Source organism: Bos indicus, chromosome 11 (assembly GCF_029378745.1).
Source record: "Bos indicus isolate NIAB-ARS_2022 breed Sahiwal x Tharparkar chromosome 11, NIAB-ARS_B.indTharparkar_mat_pri_1.0, whole genome shotgun sequence".
NCBI lineage: Eukaryota > Metazoa > Chordata > Mammalia > Artiodactyla > Bovidae > Bos > Bos indicus.
The window spans coordinates 6,518,858-6,532,568 of record NC_091770.1 but is presented as its reverse complement, the minus strand read 5'-3'; the positions used below and the strand labels follow the sequence as shown (position 1 = coordinate 6,532,568).

The 13,711-nt window shown below is 47.4% G+C and overlaps 1 protein-coding gene across 50 annotated transcripts in view; it reads right to left on the bottom strand.

Annotated features, from left to right (window-relative positions):
- MAP4K4 (mitogen-activated protein kinase kinase kinase kinase 4) overlaps positions 1-13,711 on the bottom strand; it is a 149,464-nt gene that overhangs the window by 47,815 nt on the left and 87,938 nt on the right. For all 50 annotated transcript variants that reach the window (XM_070798321.1, XM_070798324.1, XM_070798332.1 and 47 more), the window contains exons 4-8: positions 6,333-6,458; positions 5,016-5,126; positions 2,306-2,396; positions 1,764-1,894; positions 886-940 (exon numbers count right to left, since the gene is read on the bottom strand). In XM_070798321.1, coding sequence (XP_070654422.1) covers positions 886-940; positions 1,764-1,894; positions 2,306-2,396; positions 5,016-5,126; positions 6,333-6,458 — 514 coding nt within the window. The remainder of the gene's footprint in view (positions 1-885; positions 941-1,763; positions 1,895-2,305; positions 2,397-5,015; positions 5,127-6,332; positions 6,459-13,711) is intronic.

Genomic DNA, 13,711 nt, shown 5'->3' with positions numbered 1-13,711 from the left:
ATTCTACTCTGCTGCTAAGTCACTTCAGTCATGTCTGACTCTGTGCAACCCCATAGACGGCAGCCCACCAGGCTCCCCCATCCCTGGGATTCTCCAGGCAAGAACACTGGAGTGGGTTGCCATTTCCTTCTCCAATGCATGAAAGTGAAAAGTGAAAGTGAAGTCGCTCAGTCGTGTCTGAGTCTTCGCAACCCCAGACTGCAGCCCACCAGGCTCCTCCGTCCATGGGATTTTCCAGGCAAGAGTACTGGAGTGGGGTGCCATCGCCTTCTTCGATTCTACTCTATTCCTCATTAAAAATCAATTTCACGAAGTTGTCACTGATTTAATCCAAAGCAGAAGCAAAATTTCACAGGTAATACCAATAAAAATAAATAAATTCCATGGGTAAAAGGTTGTGCCTCTATTTTTAAAGTTAAAACATAAGTAAAATGGAAATTTCCTGTGTTAGGACCAGTTTCACTGAATACTAAGTTCAAACTGTAAAAAGAAAAATTATCACCTATTACTGTGTCTGTGTGCATGCTTAGTCCTGTCCAACTTTTGCAACCCCATGGACTGAGTCCACCAGGCTCCTCTGTCCATGGGATTCTCCAGGCAAAAATACTGGAGTGGGCTGTCATTATCTGATGTCAGAACAAATCCAGGTCATACATCTAATTACAACTTAAAAGGTAATGCGGCCCATGAACCTCAGGGAGACCTTCAGAAGGACTGATGTGTGCCAAGAACTCCTTTCACATCTAAAACTCCACTGTATTTATGATTCCTTCATCTGAACGCCCCACCAGGAACAACTCCATTCATGAAGCCACTGTTTCTGAAGCCAAGAGACCAGGTTTACGTTGCATAGAACTGGGCTAACAAGGAAGGCAGGCTACTTACGGGGAGCGCCTTCAGCCATCTCAATGGCAGTGATGCCACAGGACCAGAGGTCACTCTGCAGAACAAAGCAGATGTTAGGGCACCATCCTCACTGTGAGGCCTGGTACTCGCCACCACTGGGCACTCACACAAACCACATAAATCCATTCTTGGGGGTACGAACCAAAAGGAAGTTTGCCAAGAAATTACGAGCACAAACACATCTGGAAGAACACCTTCCAAGTAAATAAATGATCAGCTCATAAAGTTCAGTCAACTCATGAAGAGGGTGATGGAAAAGCTATACAATCTGCCTTGTATTGTACAGCTTTGTAAAAAGTTATGCAATAATGATAATAATGATCGTTAATTAGAACCACTTGCCGTACCTATGATCCAACTCTCAGCCAGAGTCTGATGATCAAACAAGACTTTTCATCAGGACCAAGAACTGCATTATTGATACACGTCTCTAGAGGTCACTCTCAGAGTTTAAACACATTTGTGACCAAAGCAAAGGTGCACAGCTCTTTAGCAAGACTGAAATTTCACAAGGTGCTTGCTATGTAATCTGACAGTATTTCTGAAATAATAAATACCTGATACTCTTCAAATTAAAAAGAACAGTAAACAGAGCAGAAGCACTGAACTGACTTGGGACAAAAAAATTTCTGAGCCTGAGAGTGACCCCTCCCACCTTGAAAGCAGCACCTGACTTAGAACAGAGCTGATGCAGAAATGGACCACACACACACACAAAGCCTCAAAATACTGTCCTGGCAGATGTGCCCTACAGCAGGAGTCCATGCGGTCCTCGCTGGAGCAGGGAGGGGGACGTGGGGGCAGAACCCGTGCCCAGGACCGGCAGAGCCCACAAGGCAGGGCTGGCGACACCTTACCCTGTAATCGTAGGTGGCGTCGGGGTTCTCGTCACAGGCAATGACCTCAGGGGCCATCCAGTACGGGGTGCCTATGAACGTGTTCCTCCTCCCCACGGTCCTGTCCAGCTGGGCACTCACCCCGAAGTCCACTGCGGCCAGAGGAAGGAAGGAAAGGGGACCAGAGTGAGCAAACCAGTACACAACAGGACGCAGACACGGAGCGGAACAGGGTCTTCAGAGTAAACCACACACCAGCACGGCGTGGATGCGTGACCCTCCAGCAACACGGGTAAGGAGCGCCCCTCCAGAGCCAAGTCACCATAGGGCCAAGACGCCCGACCAGCCTGGGGGTTTCCCCAGGGGCCTGTACCCACAGGTCCCTGAGTTTACCACAGGGACCACCAGAGAGACTGCTGGGGGAGTCTGGGGCATGGATGAAGTGGGCCTGGAGCCACGCTAAGAGGTAAGCCTGGCTCCCACTTCTCCAACAGGACGGAAGGGGAAACGGGAGTGATGCCAACAGATCTGATGCACCCCGGCGGGCATCAGATCACACTTACCCAGCTTCACCTCTGCGTTCTCGGTCAGCAGCACATTCTGGCCCTTGATGTCGCGGTGGATCACGTGATGGATGTGGAGATGGGCCAGGCCCTACAGGCAAGACACAGAGAGATTTACTTGTCTGATGCTGCCAGTGAACAGTCCAGAATGCACCCCTTATAATATTCCATGGTTCGGGGGTTAAGAATTCACCTTCCAATGTAGGAGACATGGAATGGATCCCTGGTCAGGGGACCAATATCCCACATATCACTTAGTGTGGCCAAAGATTAAAGGAAAGAAAGAAAGGAAAAAAAAAAAAAAAAAAAACATTCTCTGGTTCTTCCCTGGTGGTCCAGTGGTTAAGAACCCACCTTCCAATGCAGGGGACGCAGGTTCTATCCCTGGTTGGGGAGCTAACATCCCCACACACTGCGGGGTAACTAAGTCCACGTGCCACACCTAAGACCCGGAGCAGGCAAACAAACAAATACTGACAAATAAAGTGTGCACAGAATTCAACTTCAGCGCGTGTCCAGCAAGGTATCACCAGTGACACCATACAGAGACGCACCCCCAGTCCCGAGGGGCCAGGGCCAGGCTGAGGGTAGCACCACCAGTCTCTAGCTTTTCCCGAAGGCGCGTGTTCAGGGACCATCTGCAGCGTCTCTCCTGCAGTGTGTGCTATTTGTGTACGGGACGGTTGTTTTCCCACGCCGCACGCCCACTGTGCAGCGGGTGGGCCTGGGGGGGGATGTGAACCGCGTGCACTCCAGGGGAAAGGCAAGGGTGAGAGTGGGCTTCAAGGTCTGGCCCTTGAACCCAGCCTGGTTTTCCCACCAAAGAGCCACAAGCTGTGAACTACTGACTGACCCCACCTCTATCCCACGGGTACAACCGTTGTGCCATCCACAGAGCTTCATGTGCCAATCAAGCATCTTTCTTTTTCTCCCAAGGAAGTAAGCCCTAATGGGCACACAGCACTTTTTGATGACCTCGTATCTGGAATGAAGCCCAGAGCATGCCTCTGATGAGAGGTGGTGGGAGAACAAAAACGCAGTTTGCATCCAAATATGGTCAGAAAGACAAAAAGGCAGCATTCTCACAACTCTACTTGTCCCGACTTCTGCCAGAGAACCTAATGTGCAGCTGCCTCCCAAGGCACAACTGACCTATCCAGTCTAAGATGCGGCAATATGAGAATGCGGTTTACTTGATTTTTCGTGTTTAACATTTTAGTGGGGTTTTATTGTTATCATGGGGCTTCGCAGATGGCTCAGTGGTAAAGAATCCACCTGCCAAAGCAGGAGAGGCGGATTTGATCTCTGGGTTAGGAAGATCCCCTGGAGAAGGAAATGGTAACCCACTCCAGTATACTTGCCTGGAGAATCCCATGGACAGAGGAGCCTGTCGGGCTACAATCCATGGAGTCACAAAGAGTCAGACCCAACCGAGTGACTAAGCAACAACAACTGCTCTCAGGACACTGCAGGGGCCCACTCACTGAAGTCCCCCACAGCGGCGGGAGGCGGGGGGGCGTAGTCTCACACGTTAAGGTTCCTTTAGTAACCACAGAAGAGTTCTCACGCTTTTATAGTGAAATGTGAATGTGATGATACAAAGACAGGTCTCCCACCTCTCCCTATCCAACTAGTTGTCTTAAGAGAATTATCTATTTTCAAGGGCTCTGTAAACAAAATAAAAAGAAATTCAAACTGTCGCCATGAATTCTAGACAGCATTTTTAAAAACCTGCAGTCCTCTGTGAAGCTTAAACATAAATTAACCTATACATAAAAAATAAAGTAACGGGGTTTTTTTACAATTAGATTCCAATTCAATTCCATAGTCTTTATTTTCCAAAATGTGGTGTGCAAATGAAATCCAACCAAGTCATTTAAGTGTGTGGTTTATTTACAGGTAAAGTAGAGAGAAAACTGTGACAGTTGACCAAAGAGAAGAAGCCTGTGGGCAACTCACAAGCAGTTTTCAAATACATTATTTTCAGACACACTGCGCTGTCACAACGGCCCCACTACTGAAAAGAATCACTCAGAAGCTGCTAAAATCATCTGGTAGCTCCATAAACCAGCTTTCCAACTGGCTGTAAATAACATTAAACACAAGAACTTTCCCTCGTAAATACTGCAGCAGATTCTGTTAATGCCAAAGCCTAGAAGATGACTCTGAAAGCCAGCATTTAGCACCATTAATACTGATTTACAAGCTCAGACACAGAATTTCCATAAACAACACGAGCTAAGAGATTATTTCTCCTCCTCTGTACTCTGATTTTCTTTTGAATAACTGCAGGATGAATTCAGGGAAATAAATTACATTTAAAAAAAAAACACACACACAACTATTTAAAAGTCTGGTTTCTTTAGATACAGGCCAGAGTCAACATCATGATGTGGCTTCAACTGTCGAAGCCAACTGGCTACAAAGAATCCTTGGTTGTTGTGCAAAGAATAATCTGTACAGTGGCAACTGATGCCGGGAGGATCGGGGGCAGCAGGAGAAGGGGGATGACAGAGGGTGAGGTGGTCGGATGGCATCGCCGACCCGATGAACATGAGTTTGAGCAAGCTCTGGGAGCTGGTGAAGGACAGGGAAGCCTGGCGTGCTACGGTCCATGGGGTCGCCAAGAGTCGGACACGACTGAGCGACTGAACAGACACGACTGAGCGCAAGCAGCAAATGCAGAGAAAGCGGAGCGGGGGCGGCTTACCCGCAGGATCTCCCTGGAGATGTAGGCTATCCAGTCTTCCTTTAGCGTGTTGCCCTTGGTGTTCTTCACCAGGTCCGTGATGGATCCGGCCCCACAGAACTCCATAACGAGCTGGAGGGAGACAAGACACAGACGCGTCCCGCCGGTGGTCAGAGCGTCGCAGGCGTCAGCACCCTCCCCGGGCAGGCCGGGGGTGGTCTAACTCCCGCCCTTTTCCTAAAGGTCTGGGCGAGTGATCACTGTGGAGGCACCAAATTCCTGAGAGCGTATTCCACCACCCCATCTCCTGGGCACGGACACGGGTCCAGGACACTGGGGTCCTCACCCCACAGCACAGCCCGGGCAGAGGCCCTGCAGCCCCTGTCTCCGGAGCACAGGCACAGGTGGGCCGTCTGTCCGTAACCAACGCCCAGTGGTCAGAAACCTGACCCAGATACTCCCCAACAGGCGTTCTCACTTGCCAGCATCAGAAATGTTCTATTTTCCACAACATTGTGATTCTCCAACTATTTTAAGTTAACTGGGGTGGAAGACTAATTTTAAGCAGCACAGAACTTTTCACAAGACACTCTTTACAATACTTAGATGTTTGAACAATATGAACAAAGCATATTTTTAAAGTACTTAGAAAATGAACTGAACTATTCTAAAATTTTAACTATGTTTAGATATGGGTAATAAAAATAAAGGTATTTTTTTTCCCTTTTATTTTCCTAACTTTGCAAATATTCTACAATGACTTTAAAAAAAAAAAATCAGAAGAGTAGTCATCTATCTTCCCACTCTGTAAATCCAGTACTTTTGGCAGAACTAACGTGATCACTACAGAGCCAGCACTACCTCAGTGTCACATCTTGAAACATGTTCAATAAGAGCTGAGATTGAACATGTGTAAGTTCCACGAATTTACCCAAAATCCACCGCTCTTAGTAAATTACAGAACTAAGCTTCTTGTCTTGCAGCTTGTCTCTCACTCCCACGGAAGTAAAGAAAATGCATGTTGCTGAGATACTACACTAATTCCATAAAGTTTTTATCATACTGCTTTTGATTTCAAGCTCCTAACTTCCTTGCTATTTTGTGTATTTCCCTTGTTTCTCACTGTGCCACCTTATTCCCAAAACACAAACTCTTTTCCCTGCAACGTGAAATCAACACCAAAATAAACATTCAGGATGCCTTCCACTGAGAAGTCCAGGGAAGATACCAGACTTTACCCCTCTGCTTTTCTCTCCCCTTCCTCTGGAAGGTTCTTAATGCCCTTCTGGTACAACCAAAAAGGAAACCCCACAAAACACGCAGGAGACGCTTGCTTACCCAAAGCTGGTCATCGTGTCCTGGGGGGCTCTTTTTAATGAAAGCACCGTAATACGTTGCAATATTTCTATGATGAGAATATTTCTTCAGCATATTTATCTCCAGTTTGATTTCCTCCTCTTCATCCTTAAGAAAAAAATAAAACATGCAGTGTCTGAATGACAGGCATGACTGGACTTCCTCCACACGCAGGCCATCAGAGGGTCCCGGCCCCTCCAGCAAGGGAGACAGTTGCTGTGACCTTTGCCAAGAACTGGGGGCTCACCCTCTGCAATGTGATCACAAGCTCAGCAAACAAGACAACAAGAACACAAGGTAAAGATTAACAGGCAGCAGAGGGCATGTGCAGACCAGGCTCCTTCGCTGACCATGTGCCCCCAGGCAGCTCATTCCACTTCTCTGAGCCTCAAGTTGCTCACCTGTAAAAATGGGAGGAAAGGGGGTAACAACTGGCCAATATTATTTCGACCGATTACCAGGAAGGGCTGTTTCTTTTCTAGAGAACACTTGTGAGTAAAAACTGTCCAGAGCATTTAAGGCAGAGGAGGTTTACCTCTGAGAGCCTGTCACAGGAGCATCCCCGGGGTCGGGGCCACAGGCAGGGGCTGAGCACAGGAGCCCTCCAGTCCTGAGCTGGGGGCTCCCCCAGGAGATGAGGCCAGGCAGGGGGCCCGGAGACAAGCGCCACTGGGTGCTGGCAGGTTGTCCTGGACTGGGCTCACTCCCGGGCCTCTCACTACACTGAGATGAGATGAGCAGAGCAAGGAAGGAAGAGCCTGTGAGGGACAATCAGAGCGGGTGCGAAGTTGACAGGTGGTAACACGGGTCTGGAAAAATAAAGACAAGTCACTCCTGTGAGTGTACCAAGGTCCCCACTTCCTCGAGGCGTCCTGTCCCCTGCTGAGCCTGGACACAGACAGGGTGACGCCAAACACCTTCAGGGAGTCATCTGAGGGAAGACTACAGACAACCAACAGAACGGGAGGAGAGCAAAACGGAAGAGAGAAAATAAGAGAGGAAGAGAGGAAGCGAGCCTTGGTTAGGAAAGAGACGTTTGAGGGAAGGTGAAGAGCTCTGAGAGAAGCTTCGTATAGCCAGACCTCTAGAATTCCCTCTGCTTCATGTATCTTCAACAAGAAGTGACGAGCGGTTCTCTAAGGCCTCCTGACTTGTCTACACTGACAGGCTCCTTCCACTTTAGTGCTGCCCTTCCCTCTCCACAGAAGACTGCGAGCCGTGGAGGTGCGTGTGTGTTCATATGCACACACACACACACACACACACACACACACACACGAAACCTACTGGTGCAGCCAAGCATCTCCAGGAACCTTCCATACAGCCTCACAGAACAAACCTAAGTTTGATTCACTAACACTGTTCTTTAAGATAAAAGACACCAAGATCATTAGAACTCCTCACTGCGACCCGTCCGTCTTGGGAGGCCCTGCAGAGCATAGCTCAACGCTTTACTGAATTATGCCAGCCTCCTCCCCATGATAAGGCTGTGATCCATGAAAGGGGAACAATTAAGATATTGTCCAGGAGACCAAATGAAAAAGAAAGTGTCTTTTTAAAAAGAGAACTTGCCATTGTTCATTACTGCTTATAAACCAAATACACACCAGAACACACAATCATCCACCACCAGCGATTCTCACAGTGGTGGCTTGCAGCGGCTTGCAGCCACCGAGTGGTGGCTCAGTCCGGAGATGTAACCATGAGGACGCTACAGCACGCTGCTGATGGGCACAGCAGTCACGTGACTTTGACAGATGACAGCCGTGAATATGGAGCAGAGCCAGACGGCCAAGTGCAGTCCAGACACTGGGCTGTGTGGTAATTCTCGTTGAAACCTCACGCATGTGCAAATCATACCAAATGCATGATTTAAACATGTCATGGACTAAGCGAGGCTTCCCTGGTGGCTCATTTGCCTGCAATGCAGGAGACCCAAGTTCAATCCCTGGGTTGGGAAGATCCCCTGGAGAAGGGAATGGCAACCGACTCCAGTACTCTTGCCTGCAACAGAGGAGCCTGGTGGGCTACAGTCACAGAGAGTCAGACTGACTGAGCGACTAAACAACGTAATGTGACTGGTTTTTACATATTTCTTTCTAGCGATTGCACAAAGCAGCGTCTTCTAACTCGTTCACCTCTCTCTATAAGAACAACCAAGACCCTCCAACGGCACCTGATGTTTGCCGAGACCACCAAGTTAAAACCCTGACACATCTTACATGCTTAGAAATCCTTACAGACGTGAGTTGAATGCTGTCTGTGGGTGTGAACAGCACTCAGTATACAGACAGGTCACACTGCTGGTGGACCCTCACACACAATGCAGCTCCCTGAACCTAAGATGCAGCGAGGCAGCCGCTCCATCACATTTCATAATGAAACTATGATTCACGACCAACTGTAAGACATACAGTCACAGGTCTGAAATGGGGCTGCAAGTTAGAAATGATGACATATGACCTAAGAACAGCTTCAGCACAGTTTGGGAACGGCTTTTCTAATATGACTGAAACATCCAAATGTTTTCTGACATATAGTAATCAGATCAATGTCACTTGCCAGAGTATTTCTGAGTCTTCAGTAGTCAAATCATGAAAGCCAGATGAAACGGGTGTTCAGAGGAAGGCATACTGTCCTCTCAAATCACCATTTTAGGATAAGGATTGTATATTCTTTGAATCATCCCTTCTCTGGCTTCTCTGGTTTTAAAATAGAAGGTTATTGTACAGTTTATAAAATAAAAAGGCATTCAGCACCACTAATTGTCAGGCCCTGTCTAAGCATCAGAAAGGTAGTGTCTCTCAACAGCTTTGACCCAGGTACACCTGGGACCCTCATCACAACACATGCACGTGTGTGTGTGTATGTGCACACGCGTGCTCAGTCAAGGCCGACTCTTTACGGTCCCCATGGACTGTAGCCCACCAGACTCCTCTGCCCATGGGATTTTCAGCAAGAATACTGGAGTGGGTTGCCATTTCCTCCTCCAGGGGATCTCCCCAATGTGAAGTACTGAACCCACATCTCTTGTGTCTCCTGCATTTGCAGGTAGATTCTCTACCACTGCACCATCTGGGAAGCCAATGCTTTTAGTACAGTGTTTTTAAGTGTATGAGTCTTTAGGATAATAATGAACCAACATGCGAGTTCAGATCTCCCATCGGTCATTAGTAAAATACAGGTTTGGTGGTCTCGCCCCAGTATATGTTTACATATATCACCACCGCAAACACACACCTCACTTTGCCAGAGAAGATACACAGAAAACAAACTCCGAGCAGGCTAACAATTTCTAAACCACTAACAAACCTCACATTTGCAAAGAAAGGGGAACCGGCAAGTAACCCGGTTGAGTCCTAGCTCGTCTCTAGGGGGCCACAGTAATGTACAGATGAAGAAGAAAAAAAAATGAAGTGTCACTTGAGAGAGGAAAGGGGACATGCAGAGAAGAAAGCGAAGGCCCGCTCCTGGTCTCCTCTGGGGACCAAGCAGCTGCCAGACCCGCCCCGCTTCCCCTGTGATCCCAGGCAGCTAGTGCCAAGTCGAGTTTTGGACTCTCCCACTGGGAGCAAGCTCCCACAGAAAAGGCCTTTGTCTCGGCTGGGCTAAGGCTGGGGAGGAGTTTCCCACTGCCTTCCTTGGCTACTGAGGACATCTGAGCATCGTGGTCATCTTTAAAAGCAGCCAGGGGTTTGGGAGTCACCTGACGAGTCCTGTCCGCTCCACACTCTGAGCGTGGAGCAGGGCAGACGACTAGCGGGGTTTTTTAATGACTCCTTAAAATGCTCGGACTCCGAGCACACATGCACCAAAATGCTGTTTAAACTCTTATAACTTGAATTCTGTCTCCTTCCACTGATGGCAGTAACGTGAAGAGACAGAAGTGGACCTCAGCTGACTGGGAGGATCCAAGAGGACTGGGAATGTTCTCCCAGCACACCCCTTACAGAAAGAAGCCTATGCAGTAACAGCTGAACAACAAAAAACAGGAAGGACAATTCATTATTCACTCTCTTTACTAGATGGAGAGAATCATAATAAAATGACATATGCAAATACCTCTAGCAGATTTCACCACTGAAGTGTATAAACACACATATACTCAAAAGGAAAATATCCATTAAAAAAAAACAGCTTACAAGTTTGTTTTAGTTAACAACCAGCAAACACTTCTTCATGATACTGTTAACTGGTAAAGAAATGAGGAAAGATCACCTTTGACTTGAAAATCCCAGTGACATCTGAGAATATTACTCAGTACCACAGCAAAGTGAATGAACCAAAGTTAACTTTTCTGACTCAGATACATGAAAAGTCCTACAAAAATTCACTAGTAATTCAACCAGACAGAGGCAAACACAACTCTGCAGGGAAGATTCTCAGGCAGAAGGAAGGTATGGAATCTAGTCAGAGGAAGGAAGGACACGTTCTTTAAAATGAATCAGCGTCCATCTCACAAGATCCAAGATAAAAGCCCCAACAGAAAAAGGCCAAGTGATGTGCTATGTGCTAAGCTGTTTCAGTTGTGTCCAACTCTGTGATCCCATGGACTGTAGCCCGCCAGGTTCTCCTGTCCATGGAATTCTCCAGACAAGAATACCAGAGGGAAAATACATTTCCTCTTCCAGAGGACCTTCCTGACCCAGGGATCAAACCAGAATTTCTTGTATCTCCTGCACCGGCAGGTGGATTCTTTACCACATCACCAGGGAAGCTGAATTCACATATACACCTTCTACAACTATATAAAGGAAAAAACCCAGTGATCCTCAGACATCTTCCCTAAGCATTCACCCCACAAATGCACAGGAGCTGCTAAGAAATGCATCTCAGACACAGCAAACCTTCAGAGACTGGAACCAAACGAAATTCACTCTGACTGGCCACCGTCTGCACTGCTGCTTCACCACCCATTTTACCAAAATGTCCATTTCTTAAACTTAGAACAAGGAAAAGCTCAGCAAGTCTCCATCAGCACTGGACTAAGTGATTTATAGGCAAAAACTCGGTAAGACGATGGTAGTCTGATTTCACCAGAATCTTCAAGTCTGCACAGAAAACCATCCTGGGCTCTTAAATCACTCGTGTCTTCTACATCAAGTAAGTACCAATAATACCCTTGGCATTAGTCCATCGTACGCAGAATAATTTTCACAGCATCGCAGGAGAAGGTAACTGCATGCTCAGACCAGATGTGCCTGTGTGGGTGCTGCCAAGCACACATGGAAACCCCACAGCTGTGTCCATCGATCAGACATGATGTCACAGCTTCACTCGGAGACTGCCTGGCAGCCAGCATCTCCCTCCCACGCAAGCGAAGCAACAGATGCTGGAAACGGTACAGTAACAGACACTGGGACTGAGCCACGGTGACAATGCGATGGATGGGAGATTTAAGTCAAGTGGCAACAGAGATACAGAGTCAACCAGCAGCTTCAAACAGTACATATGTTTCAGTCAGGCTTTTTAAAGTCTTACGCTGCTTCCTTTCCCTAACTCCACTGTTCCATAAGGAACAGTTCCACTGTTCTGTTAAATAACTCAGATGAGTTATGATAATAAATATGATGGCAAATGCCTTGTTATTTAAGGAGCATCTGTCAAGGAAAATATATTAAGTCATCAGAATGTACAGTGGTGATTAGTGCCCACTTTTCAAGATCTTATTAAAAACAAAAGTAAGAAGTGCTTCCCGTCGCATGGTATCATGAAGTCACTTGAAGTGGCCTGTTCTGTAGTAGCTCACGATCTAAAGGATACACTGTCCATACACAATACATGGACAGGAGTGACCACTTTGTTGCTCAGTCGCTGAGCTGTGTCCCAGCTCTTCTGTGACCCCACGGACTGTAGCCCGCCAGGCTCCTCTGACCATGGGATTTCCCAGGCAAGCATACTGGAGTGGGCTGCCATTTCTTCCTGACCCAGGGATTGAACCTGAGTCTCATGCACTGGCAGGTGGGCTCTTTACCACTGTTCACTTAAATTCAGCCAATCTCAACTGATCCAACTTTATGAGATCCAATTGTGATTGTTTTCATTACAGGCAGTGGGGCCCTTGATAGTGTAGACTACTTTATTTTATCTTGTTTTTGAGGGTCATTACATCAGATTCATCACTGATTATGATCATGAAAAATACAGAAGGAATAAAGAAAATGCTAAAAGCTAATGAGTGTTCTGATTACATTACATAACTATAAAGTGTAAACACACACTAGGAACAAGCTTACAGGGAGGCTTTGGTGGTGTGTGTTATTTTAAAACAGCCCTATTATCAATCAGAAAGGACGAGGAGGGCTGAGAGGGTCTCCCCCCAAGGTGTCTTGGGGACCATTGGGGAGGGGAGGGCAGTGAAGCAGCAGGCAAGAACCCAGGCTGGCCTGGAACCCAAACTCACAGAGTCAGCAGAAAAGTGACCAGTGGCTCTAAAAGAATGAACAGTCAACAGCGGTGTGACATCGAGACACCCCAGGAGCACTGGGTAAGAAGTCCCTGGTGAAGAGCAGTGGCTGCAGGGACATTCAACGCCAAGGAAGATGGGATTTTTGAGAGAAGTTCCTACAGAACACTGGGTCTCTAGTCATCAGAAGTGAGCAGTATTCCTGATTTTTCTCTCGACTCTTGCAGTGAAATGGATAAGATTAAATCAGAAAAGAAATACTTAATCATGTCCCAAACATAAGAAATTAAAAAGCCAAGGTCTGTTTTCCCTAGGACAGGCACCTGAGCATCTCTTCTCGGTTCAAAAAGTTCTTCCATAGGTGGATTTCCTTCTGTGTCTGCAGCAATTTCAGTTCAGCACCTGCTACATGCATGCAAGACTCCTGGAGGCTGCACGGCCAGCTTGACACCCATGGATGAGACTGCTCTCTCAGAAGCCAGTGGGACATCAAAGAATATGAGAGCAGGGAGAGTAAATTACCACTACGTGCAGAGGCGCGAATGGCTCCCACAAACGTAAGGGGATGTCAAAGAAGCAGACACAATGCGAGCCTATGACTTTTTACATCGACCACAAACACAAACAAAAATAATCAATCGTGTTAGAAGTCGGGTGAATGGCTCCTCCCAGGGGAAGCGGCTGGTAACTGGAGGGGCTGCCAGGCACGTTCCTGGGCTGCTACCAATGCTGTTTTTTCACTTAGCTGCCGACTCGTAGGTGGGGTGAGTTCAGTTTCTGGAAATGTCTGGGGTTTATCATTTGTGCACTTTTCTGTACGCATGTCACACTACACACACAGAGGCAACTGGACACAGCTGTCCTTGAGAAGTGGCCGCTACCAAGCCTCTCCACTTTGTGGCCACAGCACAGCACATTAAAGAGAAAAAAAAAACCAGGCCCGAGAAGGTCTGGA